Source organism: Geotrypetes seraphini, chromosome 8, assembly GCF_902459505.1.
Source record: "Geotrypetes seraphini chromosome 8, aGeoSer1.1, whole genome shotgun sequence".
In the NCBI taxonomy this organism is placed as follows: Eukaryota; Metazoa; Chordata; class Amphibia; order Gymnophiona; family Dermophiidae; genus Geotrypetes; species Geotrypetes seraphini.
The window spans coordinates 56,711,200-56,734,665 of record NC_047091.1 but is presented as its reverse complement, the minus strand read 5'-3'; the positions used below and the strand labels follow the sequence as shown (position 1 = coordinate 56,734,665).

The 23,466-nt window shown below is 42.2% G+C and overlaps 1 protein-coding gene across 2 annotated transcripts in view; it reads right to left on the bottom strand.

Annotated features, from left to right (window-relative positions):
- LOC117365112 (cytochrome P450 2G1-like) overlaps positions 1 to 23,466 on the bottom strand; it is a 61,552-nt gene that overhangs the window by 891 nt on the left and 37,195 nt on the right. Inside the window, exons 8-9 of one of the 2 annotated variants that reach the window (XM_033955083.1) lie at positions 21,144 to 21,285; positions 12,166 to 12,251 (exon numbers count right to left, since the gene is read on the bottom strand). In XM_033955083.1, coding sequence (XP_033810974.1) covers positions 12,208 to 12,251; positions 21,144 to 21,285 — 186 coding nt within the window. In that variant the 3' untranslated portion in view covers positions 12,166 to 12,207. Of the gene's footprint in view, positions 1 to 12,165; positions 12,252 to 21,143; positions 21,286 to 23,466 lie in introns of those variants that run through there. The other variant, XM_033955082.1, reaches the window with a different exon arrangement.

The window sequence follows — 23,466 nt, the reverse complement described above, 5'->3', positions numbered from 1 at the left end:
CATAGGGATCAACAACACAGGTAAATACAAATTTTACCTTCACTTCAATATCACTTGTGAAACATACTATTCCCTTTCAAAAGAGACTGATGTTAAGCCTAAAAAAGTTATTTCTTCATACACTTCATGAAATTCAAATTGAATATATTATGTGAAATAGGATCTCAAGCGCTCGCAGTCACCAGCTAACAGAACAAGTCTTGGCGGGTGACTATTTCGTGAGCTGTCATCGGTCCTAATATCTTATTTATTCAATTTATAGTGTATGCCTTATTTAATGTCCTTGATAAGATTAATTCTTCCTTATTTCAATTTTATAATATGAATAGATTAATACTTAGCTCGGGTATGAACATCAGACGCCATGAAATGTGCTTTGGCAGAATTCCTCGATGTGTTCATGGGAAAGTAGAAATTATAACATTTCACAAAGACTAAAGAGGACAGTGCTAATTTATCTATCACTCTGGTCCTGATGAAGCTCTTGTAATACAAATTGAGAGCGAAACAGAGATCTTCTGTCGTTATTGCGATTGTGGTCAGAGGGCCGGGTCTGAATGTTCATACCCGAGCTAAGTATTGCGCTCCCGAGGGAGGTAGTAAAGAAGAAAAAGGTGACAGAGTTAAAAAAAAAAAACTGTGGGATGAACACAGAGGATCTCGAATCAGAAAATAATAGTAAATATTGAAGAACTAAGGCCATTGGGCAGACTTGCATGGCCATTTGGTTGAGTTTGGGCTGGGGAGGGCTTCAATGGCTGGGATGGTTTAGATGTGCTGGAGTGAGCTTTGACGGAGACTTTAGTAGATGGAACCAAAGCACAGTACAGGGCAAAACTTTGGGTTCTGGCCCAGAAATAGCTAAGAAGAAAAATTTAAATTAAATCGGTAATTTAAAGAGTGGGTAAAGTTGGGCAGACTGGATGGACCATTCGGGTCTTTATCTGCCGTCATCTACTATGTTACTACGTTACTTGGAAAGTGGTCTTCTTGATTTCTCTCACTTCTGCCCCTTGAATGAGTGAACTTTAAGCATTGGTTTTGGACCCACCATTTAGAGTATTCCATCATGATAAGGTGGTATTCCACACCCATTCTAAATTACTCCCGAAAGTGGTCACGGAATTTCACTTCAATCAATCTATTGTGCTTCCAGTTTTCTTCTCAAAGCCTCATGCTCATCCTGGAGAAACAGCTCTTCACATGGACTGTAAATGTGCCTTGGCTTACTACATACAATGGACTAGGCCACACAGGACTTCACTTCAAAAATTCATCTCCTTTGATCCTAACAGAATGGGAAAGCCTGCAACCAAAAGAACTATTTCTTTTTTTTTAATTATTTCTTTATTTGAATTTCGAATTAAATTACAAGAATCCTCTTGATACAGCAATGTAGAGCATTATTCATGAAGAATACATATGACTTATTAGTGTATAATAATGATTAATAAATCACAATCAATATTGAAGAAAAATAGTAAAAAAGATCCCAAAGAGTCATATAAACATTAACAAATTATCTAAACTCTTCCTTAGACCTCATTTATCTTAGGAAGAAACAAGAAAATAGATAAGGAGTTCTTTATATAACAAAATTAAGTTAAAGGAAAAAGCTTAACGTGATTAATTATGGCTGTTTCATTTTTTTACAGCTCTTATTCAAACTTGCAATAATTTTTTTTGCATCCCAAAATGTTCAAAGCTGCTCTGGAATAAAGAAAAAAAAAAAAATCACAAAAAGAACAAAAACCTCCCAAACCCCAAGAAATAGAACTAGATAAGGGGGAGAGACAAGAGCAGGAATGGTAAAACTACTCAAAACAATCTTCAAGAATTATGTATGCATGGGAGAGCCCTCAGTCACACAGCCGCCTCCTGGAGAATCCCAGAGGTAAAGGCTGTCACTGGCTTACACCCAGAAGAGTGTTAACTGTGAAACATCCCCGGGCTCTACTCCGTGCTAATATAATTAAAGTGCACCCAACAGTGCTAAGTGTGAAAAAATATATATGAATAAATCAAAAAAACACACTCTACCATTCACAGCATTTGTCTCTATCCCCTATCCAGGGGGCCAAAAAGTCAAACGTCCAAATCCAGCAAAGCAATGAACCAATAGGAAGTACTTAGCTTCTCCGTGGACGGAGTGTGAAGTTATAAAATTTGCGGATGACACCAAACTCTGCAGCAGGGTTAGAACCACGGAAGAATATGAAGACCTACAAAGGGACCTAAACAAACTGGAAGAGTGGGCAAGCAAATGGCAAATGCGCTTTAATATAGAGAAATGCAAGGTTATGCATTTAGGGAAAAAAACCCCCGATGTTCAGCTACAAAATGGGGGGGTCAGTGCTAGGGGATAGTAACCTTGAAAAAGACTTGGGTGTGCTGGTAGATACTACAATGAAACCAACGGCACAATGTGCAGCAGCCTCCAAGAAAGCAAACAGAATGTTGGGTATTATTAAGAAGGGCATTACAACCAGGACGAAGGAAGTCATCATGCCGCTGTATCGTGCGATGGTTCACCCGCATCTGGAGTACTGTGTCCAGTATTGGTCACCGTACCTCAAGAAGGACATGGCGATACTTGAAAGGGTCCAGAGAAGAGCGACGAAAATGATAAAAGGTATGGAAAACCTTTCATACACAGACAGGTTGGGAAGGCTGGGGCTCTTCTCCCTTGAAAAGAGGAGACTCAGAGGAAACATGATTGAGACTTTCAAGATCATGAAGGGCATATAGAGGGTGGAAAGGGACAGATTCTTCAGATTATTGGGAACCACAAGCACAAGGGGGCACTCAGAGAAGCTGAAAGGGGACAATTTAGAACCAATGCTAGGAAGTTCTTTTTTATGCAGAGGGTGGTGGACACCTGGAATGTGCTTCCGGAGGTTGTGATAGGACAAAGTACACTACGGGGGTTCAAGGAAGGATTGGATAAATTCCTGAACGATAGGGGGATTGAAGGATACAGATAGAGGTAGAGATAGGTTTTAGACAGAGTATGGATAGAAGGATAAAAGGGATTAGAGAAGGATCACATTACAGGTCATGGGCCTGATGGGCCGCCGCGGGTGCGGACTGCTGGGCACGATGGACTTCGGGTCTGACCCAGCAGAGGCATGTTCTTATGTTCTTATTTCTTGGGGTTTGGGAGGTTTTTGTTCTTTTTGTGATTTTTTTACCTCCCATTTATTTTTGGGTTTTGCGACTTTTCTGGAATAAAGAAAACATATTTTGTCACAGCATATTTTATCTGACATTTGCATGGATAACTTAGCAAGAAATTTGCACTCAGTTGTATTGCTTCTTCCCGCATAGCAAGAAATAATTTTCTGCGATCCTGAGTTACTTTTGTAACATCTGGGAATATCTTCATTTTTTGTCCCATAAACAAACTTTGAGGAGATCGAAAAAAAGCCTTCATAATTGAGTTCAGGTTCTGCTCAAAGACCAATGAAACCACCAAAGTTCCTCTATATTCAATTTCCTCTTTAGAATTTTCTAGTAATTCGGTTAAATTATTCAAGTCAATTCGCTGTTCTATTTCTAGTTGGTTGTCTTGTGAGTTGTCTCTTTTCTTAGGCAAATAATAACTTCTATTTATTGGTGGAATCATTTTGGAGGTAAATTACAAATTTTCCATTAGATACTTTTTAAAAGATTCTATAGGAGTAGTTAATAATAATTTAGGAAAATTAAGTACATGTAAATTTAACCTATTGTGATTCTCCAATTGCTCAATTTTTCTTTGCAAAAAGACTCTATCTTTAGCCACAGTGGCAGATATATTTTATATGGATGATATTTCCTTACTCATTTGATCAAATTTTGAGTCTGTTTCAATTTTGATATTTTGTACTGAAAGAGAAAGTTCATCCAGTTTACTCACAACTTTAGAAGTTTGAATGGCTGATTGAGTTGCCGCAGCTTCTAGTTTTTTGGAGCATTCTCCAAATATTAGGTAAAGTTGCCTGCGAGGAGTCGGTCCACTCCGTTCCTCCACTCGATGTTGTCTTGACTCTATGGGCTACGTGAGTCTCCCCTCCGGTTAGCGTCAGGCACGTCAGATCCTCAGCCCTCAGCACCTCCCTGAGCCGGGTTAGACAGTAAATGAGCTTCTGGGGGGGACAGAGATGTTTCCAGCCCTAGTGCTCCGATGGCTACCTCCACCGAAGCAACCGCAGGGGTTGTTCCCCCTCTCGGCACAGCCGGTGAGCTTGTCAGGAACCGGTCCCTCGAAAATTGCCCAGCTGTAGGAAGGTCCGGCCGGACAGTCCCCTTGTGTTTAGTATGGGGCATATTACAATCTCTGAAGAAGGAAAAGCAAATCTCTGGCGAACAAACGCTCAGCTGAAGAATAGCAAAGTAAGATAGAAACATAGAAATAGATGGCAGATAAGGGCCACGGCCCATCTAGTCTGCCCACCCCAATGACCCTCCCTACCTGACTCTGCGAATAGATCCCATATGTCTATCCCATTTGGCCTTAAAATCTGGCACGCTGCTGGCCTCAATGACCTGAAGTGGAAGACTGTTCCAGCGATCAACCACCCTTTCAGTGAAGAAGAACTTTCTAGTGTCACCGTGCAGTTTCCCGCCCCTGATTTTCCACGGATGTCCCCTTGTTGCTGCGGGACCCTTGAAAAAGAAGATATCTTCTTCCACCTCGATGCGGCCCGTGAGATACTTGAATGTCTCGATCATATCTCCCCTCTCTCTACGTTCGAGTGAGTAGAGCTGTAACATCCCTAGCCGCTCCTCGTATGGGAGATCCTTGAGTCCCGAGACCATCTGGGTGGCCATTCTCTGGACCGATTCCAGTCTCAGCACATCCTTACGGTAATGCGGCCTCCAGAATTGCACACAGTACTCCTGCTCCTGGCTGCTATCACGCCGCCGCCATCTTGCCAACCTAATTGATCCCAAAAGAACTATTTCCACATGGCTAACGGCCTGCATTTCTTTCTCCTATGCTCAGGCTGGGCTGTAGCTCGAGGGGAGTGTAACAACACACAAAGTCTGAGATATGGCAGCATCAGTAGTTTTTTTTTCATTTCACGCCTATTGTTTAAATTTGCAAACTAGCTACTTGGTCCCCAATTCACACATTCACATTTCACCACACTCTAGAATCCTGTTTAAGACAAGATGGTCATTTCGGCCAAGCAGTATTACAGAATTTATTTCAGTAAACTAGGGAGAACCACATGTGAGAATATGCTGCCTGCTTGTCCTGGAATAAAGCACAGTTACTTACCATAACAGGTGTTATCCAGGGACAGCAGGCAGATATTCTCACATCCCTCCCACCTCCCCTGGTTGGCTTCTTAGTTTGCTTATAGAACTGAGGAACTGTGAGCCTACATTGGGCGGGAATGCAATCACGCATGCACGGTGTGGGCAGTCGCAAAGTTTCTTAAAACTTAAAGTGACAGTTCACGTTTAACACTGTCTGTACTGGGCTCCGTGGATGACATCACCCACATGTGAGAATATCTGTCTGCTGTCCCCGGATAACACCTGTTGCAGTAAGATACTGCGCTATCTGGACTGGTCATTATTGGAAAAAGAATACCAGATGAACTCTCATGTTCATATTTTCTTTTGTCTATAAAAGATCTTCAAAACAAGTTTAACAATAGAATTAAAGACACAAGAAACATTTCAATAATAATGGTTTTGAAAGGCAATACAAATAATGTAAAGTATTAAATCAATTTCAACCTCCTTGAGAAACACACCTCTAGATGGGTCTGGAAGTTTATTTTCAAAAGAAAACTTTGCAAAATTTCCCTTTACAAGACTATGATGGAACAAGTCTAGCAGTGGTGTACAGGGGGGGGGGGAGGAAAGAGACAGGGGGTGGTCCGTCTCCGGTGCAGCACATAAGGGGGTGCTATAAGCGAGGACTGGCATCATAGTCCTAGTTTGGGGACTTCTAGCGGCAGCATTCAGAAGTCACTGTTCTGCCTGGGTCAGGCGTTCCTCTCTGCTGGATTCTGTCTTCGCGGAAATAGGAAGTAGATGGGACCTGGCAGAAAGGAAAGCCCGACACCAAAAAAGCAGTGAGTTCTGAATGCTGCACTGCTGATTGGGGGGGTGAGGGAGGGGAGGGGAGAGAGAAATACTGCATCCAATTGGGGAGAGGGAGGGAGGAAGAAGGAAGACCAGGGAAGGGAGAGGAGAGGAAAGAGAGATGCTAGCCCATGGAGGGGGAGGAAAAGAAGCCGGGTCATGGGGGGAGGGGAAGTGAAGGGAAGGAGATAGAAATGTCAGACCATGGAGAAAGGAGGGAGGGAAAAGAAAGACAGGAAATACAAAAGCATGGAGGGGGAGGGAAATATGGAAGGGAAGGAGAAATGCCTGTGCATGTGGAGAAGGAAGGGAAGAAGACAGATATGCTAGATGGTGGGGTGGGAAGGAAGATAAAGAGACAATAGAGATGCCAGAGCATAGGGGTAGAGACAGAGCGAGAAAAATAGAGAGGGGGTTAAGCTGAAATAAATCATGTACAAAGGAGAGAAGGGGCACAGGATAGACTGTTTATGGAAGAGACATAGAGGGAAGATGCCATATGGATGGGGAAGAGGGTAGACACCAGAAGGAGCAGTGAGAGAGGGTAGATGCTGCATGGAAGGGAGAGATAGGACAGGTGCTGGATGGAGAGAAGACAGTGTAGAAGATGATTAAAGCAGAAATGACAAAAGGTAGAAAAATATGTATTCTGTTGCTTTAGAATAAAGTAGTATTGTAGCTGTATTCATAAATGTTTATAAATAGAAATAAGGTAATCTTTTTATTGAACTAATTTTAATACAATTTTTACTAAATTTTGGAATGAAGGGAGAGGGGGGCAGATACTGATGGAAATGGGGAGAGAGACAGAAAGGGGAAGGATACTGGATGTAATTGGGTTGGAGGGAAAGAGCACAGCAGTTGCAAATGGATATAGGGTGAAAGAAGAGAGAAGAGGGGCAGATATTGGATATTAGTAGGGAGGGGGATTATATGCTGGACAGAAGTGGGGATGGGACAAATAGAGGGGAGCAGATGAAGAAAGGGAAATGGGGAGGGAAGGGAAGAAGATGGATGCCAGACCAAAGGTGTTGGAGGGAGAGATGGGAAGAGGAGGCAGTTTCTGGAAGGGGCATAGAGAGGGCAGAGAGTGGTTGGAAGGAAAAGAGTAATAAGAATATGAGTAAAGCAGAACCAGAGAAGACATATGTAGAAAATGCTTTCTACTTCTTTTATTTACTTTGTTTTAAAATTTAATATTGTAGCTGTGTTGATAAAGTATAAATAGAAAATGGAAAAAAGGTGATCCTTTTATTGGACTAATTATAATATGACTTGTGTATGACGTAGAGAGATGTTGGATGCCCTTCAAGGAGCTCTGCTCAGACAAATGGTGATGGAACCAATGAGGGAAAAAGTGAAACTGGATCTGGTGCTCACAAATGGGGAAAGTGTCTCTAATATTGGAGTGGGGGCCCACCTGGGAAATAGTGATCATCATACCCTTTGGTTTCATATAACAGCCAAAGTGGAGGATGACTACACAACCTTAAAGTCCTGGATTTCAAACGTGCAGGCTTTAATAGAAACATAGAAACATGATAGCAGATAAAGGCCAAATGGCCATCCAGTCTGGCCATCTGCAGTAACCATTATCTCTTCCTCTCTCTAAGAGAACCCACGTGCTTTAAACTAGGTAAGTCGGGGGTGGATACCCACTTTTACACCAGAGCAGTAAGTAACAATCCTGATGTGGCGAACCAAAACTCCGCTTCTAAGTCTAAGGTAAGTACCCTTACTGCAAAAGAATTGCTAGGAGACACTTTAACTCAAATGGGTGGCTCTCTGCATGAGCTTAGTAAACAAAAAGAGTGGAGAGCTATGTATGTTAACGCACACAGCCTAGGGAATAAATTTCTAGAACTGGAAACAGAAATAGTTAATGCAGACCTAGACGTAGTAGCAATTTCAGAAACATGGTTCACAGACTCTCATGGGTGGGATATAACTATACCAGGATACAACCTGCTTCGCCAAGACAGAGAGGGTAAGTTAGGAGGAGGGGTAGCACTTTACATCAAAGAAAACATCAAGACAACCAGAATCACGGATATCAAGTATACTGGGGAATCCATCTGGGTAAACCTGGCCAGAGGCGGAGAAAAATGCCTGTATCTTGGTGTGGTGTACAGACCTCCAAGACAATCGGAGCACAAGGACATTGAATTAATTGAAGACATTGAGAATATCACCTTACGGGGAGACGTTGTTCTGTTGGGAGACTTTAACATGCCTGATGTAGATTGGAACACACTCTCAGCGACTACTTATGATAGCAGGAGGATATTAACATCCATGAAGGGAGTACGACTCAAACAATTGGTATTAGAGCCCACTAGGTCCCAGGCCATCCTGGACCTGGTACTTACGAACGGGGAAAGCGTCTCAGAGATCTCGGTGGGAGAACCGCTAGCCACCAGTGACCATAACATGGTATGGTTCAACCTTAGGAAAGGCTTCCCTAGATCACAAACAAAAACAAGGGTACTCAATTTCCGGGGCACTGACTTCACACGCATGGGAGACTTCGTCCATCAGACGCTTCAGGTTCAAGAAGTAACAGATAATGTGGAGGTTATGTGGTCAACCTTGAAATCGACCCTTCATGAGGCAACTATCCGCTACATAAAATCAGTAACTAAACAACAAAGAAAAAAGAAACCCCAATGGTTCACTGATGAGGTCTCGTACCTCGTCAAGGATAAGAAAAGAGCGTTTCTCTTGTACAAACGCACGGGGGAAAAAGAAGCAAACATTGAATACAGGACAAAGTCTGCAGCGGTCAAAACAGCAGTCAGGGAGGCCAAACTTCGAATGGAAGAAACTCTAGCGAAGAACATTAAAAAAGGGGACAAATCCTTCTTCAGGTACATTAGCGACAGGAAAAAGAACGCAGACGGGATAGTACGCCTTAGAACGCCAGACGAGAATTATGTGGAAACAGATTCTGAAAAAGCCAAACTACTGAACGATTACTTCTGTTCAGTCTTTACCTGCGAGGCGCCAGGGCACGGGCCACGGCTGGAAGCAAAGGAAAGCAAGGAAGACCCATTTCTGAATTTTGAGTTCACACCAGCTGATGTTTACAGAGAACTTTCAAGACTCAAGGTGAACAAAGCCATGGGACCGGACAATTTGCACCCAAGAGTGCTCAGAGAGCTGTGCGATGTTCTGGCGGAACCGTTAGCCATGCTCTTCAATCTCTCCCTAAGTACGGGGAGAGTCCCCCTGGACTGGAAAACAGCTAACGTCGTTCCTCTGCACAAAAAGGGTTGCAGAGCAGAGGCTGCGAATTACAGACCAGTGAGTCTCACATCAATAGTGTGCAAACTCATGGAAACTCTACTTAAAGATAAATTAGACACGATAATGGATGAAGGGAATCTAAGGGATCCCTGTCAACATGGATTCACCAGAGGCAGGTCATGCCAATCCAATCTTATAAGCTTCTTCGATTGGGTGACAGGAAAGCTAGACTTGGGAGAGTCTCTGGACATAGTGTACTTGGATTTCAGTAAAGCTTTCGACAGTGTCCCACACCGTAGACTATTAAACAAGATGAAATCGATGGGTTTGGGTGAGAAACTAACTGCATGGGTCAGTGATTGGCTGAGTGGAAGACTTCAGAGGGTGGTGGTCAACGGCACCCTCTCTGAGACATCGGAGGTGACTAGTGGAGTGCCGCAGGGCTCAGTCCTGGGACCATCCCTTTTCAACATATTCATAGGGGACTTGACCCGGGGGCTTCAGGGTAAAGTAGCACTGTTCGCCGACGATGCCAAACTGTGTAACATAGTAAGTGAAAGCAACCTACAGGATAGTATGACACAAGATCTGATCACGTTAGAAAACTGGTCCTCGACATAGCAGCTAGGCTTCAACACTAAAATATGTAAGGTCATGCATCTCGGCAGAGGAAATCCATGCAGAACATACTCCTTGAATGGAGAAACGCTAGCTAGGACTTCAGAGGAACGGGACTTGGGGGTAATCATCAGTGCAGACATGAAGGCTGCCAAACAAGTAGAGAAGGCCTCATCAAAGGCAAGGCAAATGATGGGATGTATCAATAGAAGCTTCGTCAGCCGTAAACCTGAAGTCATAATGCCACTCTATAGAACCATGGTGGGACCCCATCTGGAATACTGTGTGCAATTCTGGAGGCCACATTACCGGAAAGATGTGCTTCGAGCTGAGTCGGTCCAGAGGATGGCCACTAGGATGGTCTTGGGGCTCAAGGGTCTCTCATACGAAGAAAGACTGGGCAAACTGCAGCTCTATACCCTAGAGGAGCGCAGGGAAAGGGGTGACATGATTGAGACATTTAAGTACGTCACGGGTCGTGTCGAGGTAGAAAACGATATATTCTTTCCCAAGGGACCCTCGGTCACAAGGGGGCACCCGCTCAAACTCAGAGGAGGGAAATTTAGTGGTGACACCAGGAAGTATTTCTTCACAGAAAGGGTGGTAGATCATTGGAACAGACTTCCGGTGCAGGTGATCAAGGCCACCAGCGTGCTCGACTTTAAGAATAAATGGGACATCCACGTGGGATCACTACGAGGGTCGAGTTAAGGAACTAGGTCATTAGCATTCAGACTTAATGGGGTGGGTCAATAGAGTGGGCAGACTTGATGGGCTGTGGCCCTTTTCTATGTTTCTATGTTTCTATGTGCTTATCCCAGGCTTTCCTGAATTCAGACACAGTCTCTGTCTCCACTACCTCTTCTGGGAGACTGTTCTATCCATCTACCACCCTTTCTGTAAAAAAACTTTTCCTTAGATTACTCCGGAGCCTATCACCTCTTAACTTCATCCTATGCCCTCTCATTCCAGAGCTTCCTTTCAAATGAAAGAGACTCGACTCATGTGCATTTATATCACATAGGTATTTAAACGTCTCTTTCCTCCAAAGTATACAGATTGAGATATTTAAGTCTGTCCTCATATGCCTTATGATGAAGACCTCGCACCATTTTAGTAGCCTTCCTCTGGACCAACTCCATCTTTTTTATATCTTTTTGAAGGTGCGGCCTCCAGAATTGTACATAATATTCTAAATGAGGTCTCACTAAAGTTTTATACAGTGGCATCAATTCCTCCTTTTTCCTACTAGCCATACCTGTCCCTATGCACCCTAGCATCCTTCTAGCTTTCGCCGTCACCTGTTCAAACTGTTTGGCCACCTTAAGATCATCACATACAATCACACCCAAGCCCTGCTTTTCTGTCATGCACATAATTTCTTCACCCCCTAAACTGTACCGTTCCTTCAGGTTTTTGCAGTCTAAATGCATGACTTGCATTTCTTAGCATTGAATTTTAACTGCCAAATTTCAGACCATTCTTCATGCTTCATCAGGTCTTTCTTTGTGTTATTCACACCATCCTGGGTGTCTAGTCTATTACATATTTTGGTATCATCCACAAAGAGGCAAATCTTACCCGACAGTCCTTCAGCAATATCATTTATAAAAATGTTAAAAAGAACAGGCCCAATAACAGAACCTTGAGGCACACCACTGGTAACATTCTTCTCCTCATTGCGATCTCCACTGATCATTACCCTCTGTTGCCTTCCACTCAACCAGTTCTTGATCCAGCCCGTCACTTTGAGACCCTTCCCAAGGGCACTTAATTTATTTAGTAGATGTCTGTGTGGAAGGCTGTCAAAGGCTTTGCTAAAGTCTAAATACACTACATTTAGTGCACTCTCTCTATTCAATTCTCTGGTCACCCAGTCAAAGAAATTGATTAGATTTATTTGACAAGACCTACCTCTAGTGAATCCATCTTGTCTCCGGTCCTGTAATCCACAGGATTCCAGAAACTTCACCATTCTCTGTTTTAAAAGCTTTTCCATTAATTTGCTTACCACAAAAGTCAGACTTACCAGCCTGTAATTCCCTAGTTCTTCCTTTCTTCCACTTTTGTGGAGAGGGACCACATCTGCCCTTCTCCAATCCTCCGGTATCACTCCCGACTCTAGAGTCTCATTGAAAAGGTCAGTCAGTGGAGCCACCAGAATCCTTCAGCACCCTTGGATGTACACCATCTGGCCTCATCACTTTGTCTACCTTTATTTTAGCTAGCTCCTCATGAACACAACCCTCTGAAAATCGATCAGATCATGTTTGGCTTCTGTAGTCTCATTCCTGGCACTTTAGCTGTGAACACAGAACAGAAATATTTGTTAAGCAATTCAGCCTTTTCTTTATCAGCTTCTATATATTTCTCCCCTTCACCTTTGAGTCTCACAATGCCACTTTTGTACTTCTTATCACTGATATATCAAAAAAAGTCTTGTCTCTCCGTTTTACCGTGCCAGCTATTTTTTCTTCCATTTGCATCTTTGCTTTCCTGACTACACGACCAGCCTCTCTTAATTTTTCCAGATATTTTTGTCTGTCTTCCTCTTTCTGTGATCTTTTATAGTTTATGTAACCTAACCACTTATTTTTTACCTTCTCAGCTACTACTTTTGAGAACCAAAGCTGTCTTTTTTCCTTTTCCTTTTACTTACTTGCATCATAAAAAAGTTAGTCACTCTTACAATTACTCCTTTGAGTTTTACCCACTGCATTTCTACTCCTTGCTGATGATCCCATCCAGACAACAATTCCTTGATGTAATCCCCCATCCAAAAACAGCTAGATTTTTAAAAGTCTAGAACCTTTGCTTTTGAATAAGCCCTCTTTACAGTATACCCATCTTAATATTGTCACAACCCTAGCCCTAAGATTAGGCTTGGGACAGGGAAGGCTTTGCCTAACCCTGGCCTGACTTTAAAGAGGGCTAATCATTGTGACAGGCTAGACACTAATAGTAAGGAAGACTCGGAATTCCCATTCAAAACCCAGCTCATAAAACCCTGGGGAGGTGAGGAATCTGGAGGGAACAGCCTAGAACAGCCTCAGAGCAAATCCACCAGCTCAGCTAAACCACAGCTGCAGGGCTTAATTAGAAGCTCAGGGAAATCTCAGCCCAAGCTACAGGCTGCCCTGCCCCCGCACAGAACAGGGTGTGGTCGCCTCAGTGCTTTAGAGGCAGCATTGAGGAGGAACCAGTCAGGCTACCCTGGGTCAGCCCAGGAAGGAGGTTCACAGGACAGCTCTCCTGAACCTCAGAGCTTTCAGGATATTGAGATGGTGGATGCAGCCCCTGTCTCTGATGCCAACCAGCTAGCTATTCCAGAGCCCATGGAATTTATGGACACTAGCATGGATACTGAAGCATGTGCAATGGATGAAAGTTAAGTACACAGTCTTTACTCTTTGTGGTGCTTAATTTTGTGAACTTTTTGGTTTGTTTTTTTTTACTTACCTGTTTGCACCTATTTTGAGCCGGTGAGCAGTGCTGGGCTCCCACAGCAAAGGTGCCTAAACCTTGAAGCCTTTAAACCGGGTTTATTTTTGCTTGAAAGTTTTGTTTGTGTTTGCCTTTTGAGGATTGAGTGCGACTGCAATAAGGACTCTGTGTAGGGTGATAGTGGGGGAAGAATCCACACAAGATCCTGGTTGGGCTTGTGGGGCCATTTGTGGCAAGCTGTTTAAATACAGATTTGAATAAGTGGATTTGGCTATTCCCCTCCCCCACCAACTGCTTTTGAGTTGGCTGGGACAGGCCTGCTTCAATCTCGGCCTGAGTACAACACTTTCATTCCTCAAAGAAAGTGCTATAGTCTTATTCCTGTTGTGTTTTGTAAAGGCAGGCTTATGAAGACTGGACTATTACAGACTAAGAAATTACTTACCTGTTATACCTGTAAAGAAGGTGCGGGCTTTTTGTTTTGCAGCCCGGTGATTCTTTTATGTTTTCTTTTTGTTCATGGAGTCAATGAACTAAACCCTGAGAAGGGTCTGTGAACTCAATAAATTGGGACTTAATTTTATTTTGAACTTTGTTGTTCCTAACTTGTTTTTGTGGTTCTTTATTGACCAAGAAACCAGCAGGACTTCCAGCATCTTCTGGAAGCTCGTGGGGCCGCAGGCTATTCTGGACGCTGACCGGGGCCAATAGTTCAAGCCGGCTCCGGCAGAGTCACAATATTAAACCGTACCATGCAGTGATCACTGGATACCAGATGATCACCCACTGTAACATCAGAAACACTTTTCCCGTTTGTAAGCATTAAGTCCAGTATGACCCCATCCCGTGTACGTTCCATTACCAACTGCTGGAACAGTTCTCCTTATAGAAAATCCAGGATCTCCCTACTTCTAGAAGACCCCATAATAGGGATACCCCAATCAACATCCGACATGTTAAAATCACTTATTGGTAAAACTTCCCCTTTTTTAGATATATTCTGAATGTCTACTATTAAATCTCTGTCCATTTCTTCCGTCTGTGAAGGAAGCCTGTATATCATACCAATGTAAACATATTCACCATTCCCTCTTTCTAAATTGATTCACAGTGCCTCTTCCATGCCCTGCAGATCCTGCAATTGTGTGGCTTTAATATCTTTCGATGAAAACAAAAACTGTGGATACAGACATTCTGGAGATAATTTATTAAACACTGACATATAAAACCATGAAAATTCAATTAAAAAAGTACAATGCTAAAAAATATGGGGATAGAAATCCACCCGGACCCTATACGGTCCGTGTTTCGGTGAACACGCCTTCCTCAGGGGTCCAGTGGTTTGCAAACTCACATATAAAGAATTGGACTGAAAACAGTAGCGGTGTTCTTTGCTCACACGTTTAAAGACAATAGACTGTTTTCAGTCCAATTATTTATATGTGAGTTTGCAAACCATTGTGCCCCTGAGGAAGGCGTGTTCACCGAAACACGGACCGTGTAGGGTCCGGATGGATTTTTATCACCATATTTTTTAGCATTGTACTTTTTAAATTTAATTTTCATGGTTTTATGTGTCAGTGTTTAATAAATTATCTCCAGAACATTTGTATCCACAGTTTTTGTTTTTGTTTTCATTGGTGGATTGTTTTCACTGTGGATCATCGGGTCTCCCCATTTTTCTTTGTTGTGCTTTAATATCTTTAACATATAACGCTACTCCCCCCTCATTTTCTTCCTACCCTGTCTTTCCTGAAGAGATTAAAGCCTGATATAACTACATCCCAGTCATGGTTCTCCGTGAACCACTTCTCCGTGATCGCCACTATATCCAATTCATCTTCTTCCATCACAGCTTCTAGATCCAGAATCTTGTTTCCCATACTTCGAGCATTAGTATATATTGCTTTCCAGACATTGCCCCCTTTTTCCATCTGTGTAGAGATATTCAGTGATTTACTCACCTGAGAGCTTATACTCACCCAGGGGCTTTGATCACCCTGCCCCATCACTTCTAGTTTAAAGGCCTCGTCAATAGATTAGCCAGCCTGCTGCCAAAGACACTTCTTCTCCTCTTTGATAGATAGTAACATGGGGGAATACCTGAAGAATGAGCTGATAGGATGTGAAAACATAAGAGAAGTGAAAAAACAGTGGTTCAAGTTGAAAGGTGTAATAAAAAGAGCTACTACTGATCTTTATGTAAGGAAAATAAATAAACATAAGAGAAAAAGGAAATCTATGTGGTTCTTCAAACTAGTGGCGGAAAAAAAAAGACAAAAGAGTTGGTGTTCGTGAAATATAAAAGATCTCAAGAAGAGGAGTACAGAAAGGAATATTGGATGAAACTGAAAGAAGCCGAGAGAGAGATACATCTGGCGAAAGCACAAGCGGAAAAGCAAATGGCTAGAAATATATAAAAGGGAGACCAAAATTTTTTCAGGTATATTAGTGAAAGGAGGAAGACAAAAAATGGAATTACAAGACTGAAAGAAGGTATGAATCACTATGTGGAGAGTGATGAGGAAAAAGCAAATGTGCTAAACAAATACTTCTGTTCAATGTTCACAGAAGAAAAACCTGAAGAAGGACTGTGATTGGTTAACAAAGTTATACTCCAGAATGGTGTAGATACCGCACCATTCATGGAAGAAAGTGTTTATGAACAACTTGATAAATTAAAGGTGGACAAAGCTATGGGACTGGATGGGATACATCCCAGGATATTTAGGGAGTTCTGAGAGGTTCTGGTGGGTCCTCTTAAAAAGAGTTCAATAAATCTTTAGAGATGAAAGAGGTTCCGTGGGACTGGATCACAAACATGATTGCAGAGATGAAGCGGGAAAGTACAGGGCGGTAAGCCTTACTTCGATTATTGGAAAAATAATGGAAACATTTCTGAAGGAAAATGTAATGAAATTCTTAGAAACTAATAGATTACAAGATCCGAGATAACATGGGTTTGCTAATGGTAAATTGTGCCAAACGAATCTGATTGAATTCTATGACTGTGTGACCAGAGAATTGGATTGAAGACATGCTCTAGTTGTAATTTACTTAGATTTCAGCAAAGCCTTTGACACAGTTCCTCATAGGAGGCTCTTGAATAAACTCTATGGGCTGAAATTAGAGCCAAAGTGATGAACTGGATTAGAAACTGGCTGATGGGCAGACACCAGAGAGTGGTAATTAATGGAATTTGCTCAGAAGATGGAAAGGTAAGGAGTGGAGTGCCTCAAGGATCAGTGCTGGGACCAATTCTGTTCAATATATTTGTGGAAGACATTGCTGAAGAGTTAGAAGGTAAGGTTATCCTTTTTGTGGTTAATACCAAGATTTGTAACAGAATGGACTCCCCGAAGGGAGTGGCAAATATGAAGAAGGATAGTTAGAAGAATGATCTAACGTCTGGCAACTAAAATTCAATGCAAAAAAGTACAGAGTAATTCATTTTGGGGAGTAGAAATCTGGGAGAACTGTATGTGCTTGGAAGTGAGATGCTGATAAGCACAGATGGAGAGAGGGACCTTGGGGGGTGTTGATGCCCCTATATAGGTCATTGGTGAGGTCACACTTGGGAGTATTGTGTTCAGTTTTGAAGGCCATATCTGGTGAAGGATATAAAAAGACTTGAAGTGGTCCAGAGGAAGGCGATGAAAATGGTAAGGGGTTTGAACCAAAAGAAGAGAGTGGAAGATCTAAACATGTATACTCTAGATGAGAGAAAATATGATACAGACATTTAAATACTTGAAAGGTATTAATATAGAACCAAATCTTTTCCAGAGAAGAGAAAATGGTAAATCTAGAAGGCATAATTTGAGATTGCAGGGAGGAAGACTTGGGAGAAATGTTAGGAAATTCTTTTTTACGGAGAGGGTGATGGATGCCTGGAATGCGCTCCCGAGGGAGGTGTTGGAGAGGAAACCAGTGATGGAATTCAAAAAAGCATGGGATAAACAAAGAGGATCTTTATTTAGAAAACAAATGGTATAAATTAAAGAACTAAGGCCTGTATTGGACAGACTTGTACAGTCTGTGTCCCATATATAGGGCCCTTTGTGACCCGATTTCCCTCCGATTCGATCCTGATCTGTGCATGGATAACACTGATGTTGTTATCCATCTGGGAACAAATGACCTGGCCAACAACTCCACACTTGCAGCACAGAAAGCTTTTCGGGAGCTTGGTGAGGGTTTGAAACCTTTTGTAAAGACTTTAGCTTTTTCTGAAATACTGCCTGCATATGGAAAGGGAGAGCAAAGAGGACTTTAATAGATGGCTCAAAGCCTGGTGTCATCAAGAAGGCTTCAGGTACATAGGATGATGGGGAAATACATGGAAGGACAAGAAGCTATATTGCACTGATGGGCTACATATTACTACAGCAGGAAAAAGAAACCTTGCAGAGAAATTTAGACAATATGTTTCTAGGCATTTAAACTAGAAGGTGGGGGTGGTGTATGTATGAAGGACAGTTATAGAGACCACCCCCAGCAAAAGAAAAGATGTGATAGTAGTAAAGATTGCAACAATATCAGAAACTCATTTCTTAGTATTGCAACGGAAAGTGAAACGAAACAAAAATCCATACAAAAAAGGAGATTGCCGCTGAAAAATAGCTGGAAAGCGATGACCACAAATGCTCGCAGTCTAAGCAACAAAGTTCATGATCTGCAAGCCCAGATGTTAGAGGCTGATCTAGATATTGTCGCTATCACAGAGACATGGTTCAGTGAATCCCATGGATGGGATGCAAATATACCGGGATATAATCTTTTTAGGAAGGACAGAGATGGTCAAAAAGGTGGAGGAGTAGCTCTCTATGTAAAGATCAATATCCAAGCGACTGAAATGCAAGGGACCTTGGGAAAGGAAGAAGCGATATGGATCGCTCTGAAAAGAGAAGATGGAACTTCTATCTACGTGGCTGTAGTCTACAGACCTCTGACTCAATCGCAGCAAATTGATAAGGATCTGATTGTGGATATCCAAAAGTTTGGAAGGAAAGAGGAGGTTCTGCTGTTGGGAGATTTCAACCTGACAGATGCGGACTGGAATGTTCCGTCAGCGGAATCGGAAAGAAGTAGGGAGATTGTGGATGCCTTTCAAGAGGCATCCACAAATGGTGACGGAACCCACAAGGGAAAAAGCGATATTGGATCTGGTCCTCACAAATGGAGAGAGTATCTCTAATGTTTGAGTGGGTGCTCACCTGGGAAGTAGCGATCATCAAACAGATTAGTTTGATATAACGGCTAAAGTGGAGAGCGGCTGCACGTTACTTAAAGTCCTAGATTTCAAACGTACGGACTTTAATGCAATGGGAGAGTACCTGAAGAAAGAGCTGTTAGGATGGGAGGACATAAGAGAAGTGGAAAGACAGTGGTCTAAGCTGAAAGGAGCGATAAAAATGGCTACAGACCTTTATGTGAAGAAAATCAATAAAAACAAGAGAAAAAGGAAGCCGATATGGTTTTCCAAACTAGTGGCGGAGAAAATAAAGGCGAAAGAGTTGGCGTTCGTGAAATATAAAAAAACCCAAGAAGAGGAGTGCAGAAAGGACTACAGGGTGAAACTGAAAGAAGCCAAGAGAGGGATACGTCTGACGAAAGCATAGGCGGAAGAACAAATGGCTAAAAATGTAAAAAAGGGAGACAAAAATTTTTTCTGATATATTAGTGAAAGGAGGAAGATAAAAAATGGAATTGCTAGGCTAAAAGATGCTGGGAACAAATATGTGGAGAGTGATGAGGAGAAAGCAAATGTGCTAAACAAATACTTCTGTTCTGTGTTCACAGAAGAAAATCCTGGAGAAGGACCGAGATTGTCTGGCAAAGTTACACGAGAAAATGGAGTAGATTCTGCGCCGTTCATGGAGGAGAGTGTTTATGAGCAACTTGAAAAACTGAAGGTGGACAAAACGATGGGACCAGACGGGATCCATCCCAGGATACTAAGGGAGCTCAGAGAGGTTCTGGCGAGTCCTATTAAAGACTTGTTCAACAAATCTCTGGAGACGGGAGTGATTCCTTGAGATTGGAGGAGAGCGGATGTGGTCCATATTCGTAAAAGTAGTCACAGGGATGAAGCAGGAAACTACAGGCCTAACTTCAGTTGTTGGAAAAATAATGGAAGTGTTGCTGAAAGAAAGGATAGTGTACTTCCTTGAATCTAATGGGTTACAGGATCCGAGGCAACATGGCTTTACAAAAGATAAATCGTGCCAAACAAACCTGATTTAATTTTTTGATTGGGTGACCAGAGAGCTAGATCGAGGACATGTGCTAGATGTAATTTACTTAGATTTCAGCAAAGCCTTTTATATAGTTCCTCATAGGAGGCTGTTGAACAAACTTGAAGGGCTGAAGTTAGGACCCAAAGTGGTGAACTGGGTTAGAAACTGGCTGTCGGAGGATGGGCTGGGGTGGCCATTTGGTCTGTGTCTATATATGACAATTTGATGGAGGATGGGCTGGGAAGGGCTTCAATGACTTGGAGGGTGTAGATGGGTTGGAAGAGGCTTTAATGGAGATTTCGGCAGTAGGAACCCAAGCACAGTACTGGGTAGAGCTTTGGATTCTTGCCCAGAAATAGCTAAGAAGAAAAAATTAAAAAATTAAAATTGAATCAGGTTGGGCAGACTGGATGGACCATTCGGGTCTTTATCTGCCGTCATCTACTATGTTGCTATGCAAATGAGAGGAATCGGCATGCAAAGCAGGATGGACGCGATTCACAAAACTACTTCTGGTACACCAACTGGCTTGCTGATCAAAAAACTAGCGACTGGTGAGGACCAGTCGCTTGTGCTAAAACCCTGCTCTCTGTCCCGATTCTCCTGCTCTGGCCGCTCTGCTCTCTGCTGTCTTCTCTGCCCCGATTATCTAGCTCTGGCAACCCTGCTCCCTGCGACGACTCTCCTGCCCTGCTCAGCCCCGACTCGCCTGCCCTTCCCTGCAGTGTGAGCTCGGGGTTAAAACCACAGGCTCGCACTGCAGGGAAGGGCAGCAGAGAGTAGGTGAGTCAGGGCCAATAAAAAAAACCAAAAAAACAGACAGCAAACACATGCGCAGACCATCTACAGGCAAAGTAGATGGTCTGTTCATGCGTCAGGATCGCTACCTAGCGATCTGTGTCGGCAGATGGGGGCATGCCTCCGTTCGCCCCCCATTAGAATATTCTTGGTTGCAGAATCGATCGGCCCTGCCTGGATCGGACACGGATTGGGCAGGTTAGTGAATCTAGCCCATAGTGATTTGGACTGGGGAGGGCATCACTAGGAACACCATTAATTTGGAACATGAGGACGTTACTGGCCAGTCTTTACAGTACATATCCTGCAAGCAATGAGATGGTTGGATAGGCTGGAGTGAGTTTAGATGGCAACTTCAGCAGTTGGAACCTAGGATAATATCATTTGGACTTTAGTCTATGGCCCAGAAATAGCAAAGAAGAGACAAGTTAATTTAATCATGTATTTTTAATGAAAATAACTAATGGACTGACTGGATGGACCGTTCAGGTCTTTATCTACCCTCATTTACTATGCTACTATGTTATGTTACTAAAGTCATGTTTTTCATATAGAGGAGGAGGTGTTAAAAAATGAGAGGTCCCGGGTGTCACATATGCTAGGTACACCACTGAAGGCTAGTAATAATTTTAAGACACAGACACAAAATATTTGGAGATCTTAAAGACACTCGGTCATCGTTTTTTTCTATAAACACAGCAGAGATTTTTTTACCTGCAGAAAATGGCATGAATGCATCATTTTTCTTAAAGTTGCCTTTCTCATCTAGGAAGCGTCCAGGGTTGAAGCTCTCTGGGTCACTAAATCGTGTTGGATCCCGTAGTACAGAATGGAGTAGGGGGATCACCTGTGTGCCCTGATAAAGAAAGGGATTTACTGTAATATACATGTAACTCTTCCCCAGTGAGATACAGAGTGTAACTTCCAACTAATTTCCTGGTTTGGGCTCAGAAAAAAATGAAGGGACTGATATTCGAAGTGGTTTATTCTGCTGTTGACCGCTTAAATCACCTAGTTGGGACTAGCCGCTAATATTCTGCAACACTTAATTGGCTAAGTGCCACTGAATGTTGCGATTAGCGCCTAAATCAAAGCCAGCTATGTTGGGGTGTTCTGGTGAAAAAGCCATCACTTAATTGCTTAAGTGCTGATATTCAGCTCAAACAACCAGGTTTACTGCATATATCATTGGTTCTTAAACCTGTCCTGGGGGTCCCCCAGCCAGTTGGGTTTTCAAAGATATCCCTAATGAATATGCACTAACTCATTAATAAACGGGATACCTTAGCTTAAATTACTAACCTCTAACTCCACAAGGAAGCTATTATATTCAAGACTAACAGTTTAACATTCAAATATTCATCTTGACATTAGATCATTTGTTATTCTATTGTCCATTGATTCTTGCTTTTTGGAAATCAATATGGGGATCAAATAAATTGTATGATAGAAAATCCAATGGCATTATCCTATGATACTGTGCTGTTGGCATGTCAATGAGAGCTAAGAGCCAAATATCATCTAAGAACAACAGGCTTCTACTTATTATGACAGGGGTTGCTATACAACAGATTACGAGTAATTGGAAAAACTGGAAGAGACTTAATTACAGTTTTTGGTGGAACTCTTTATGTCATATTTATAAAATGGAGAAGACAATAGTCACACAGCAGGGGGATTTTAGAAAATTTCAGGAGATTTGGGAGCATCAAAATATTGTAATGATTGAATATTTATTTTTCTTTTTTCTCTTTTTCCCTTAAAAATGTATATCCAGGATCGGGGAGGGGTTTTTTTTTTTTTTTTAAATTTGAACATTAAATAAGGTATATAAGAATGGGGTTTATGGCAGGTTTTCTAGAATTTTAAGAATGTATTTGATTAGGGGGAGGGGGATAAAGTCTGATATAGTGTTTAACAGAATATTAAGGGGTCCTTTTTATCAAGCTGCGCTGGGGGTTTAACGCGCATTAAACCGCCTGCCGCGCTAGCCGCTAGCACCTACATTGAGCAGGTGTTAGTTTTTTAGCGGGCCGCGAGGGTTAGCGCGTGATGAAATGTCAGACGGGCTAACCCCGCTAGCGCAGCTTGATAAAAGGACCCCTAGGTGTTGTATTTGAATTTTAAATGCTATAAATGCTGTAACACTTAAATGAATAAAGAATTGGAAAAAAAACCCATTCAAATATTTTATTAAACTATTGGTTTATCACCTTTATACAGAAAATACTTTCACAGTCATTATAAAATTACTTAACCATATATACAAAATTACACAAGAGAGACCAAACATTCACACTAAACACCATTCATTACATCCTCAAACCTAGAGTTGTCCTTATTCATCATATATCATTAGTTCCTTTTTCCAAAATTGTCTTACATTATTCTAGTTACCATCCCTGAAATTTGCGTGACAGTGTTCCGGTGGGGCAATTCCTCAGATTGAAACGGTTGTGTAGTGAACAACCAGAATTTGTAAGGCAGGCTGACACCATGGTTTAACCAGAGGGGTTACCCCAAGAAATTTTAATGAAAGGCATTTAAAAAGGCGAACAATACACATAGAGAGTGGTTACTATTGTGCTCTAGTCATGAGAAAATGGACGGGAGATTGATGTGTGTGTTACCCCACTCTAGGCAAGCTCAGCAGATCAGACAAGTGATTAAGCGTCACTGGCATATTTTGCATTTGCATCCTGGTTTTGGAGAGATGCCTCACTTTGCATGTACATGGGGCAGAAATTTAGAAGAACTTTTGTCCCTTGGTAGAGATATAAATGTAGTGCATAGCCCAATGGAGGTACAACGGGGGCATGTTCAATGCACAAGGTGTGTGAATTGCAAATATGCTTCGGAAAGCAATATGGTAACTGATCCAATTTCAGGGAAAGCATTCTGGCTGAATTCTCTTATGGACTGTGATACTAGCCAAGTAGTCTATGGTATTGTCTGCCTGTGTGGTAAATAGTATATAGGCCATACCAGATGGAAAATTAAATATCGTATTACTCAACATTTAAGCAATTTAAGATTA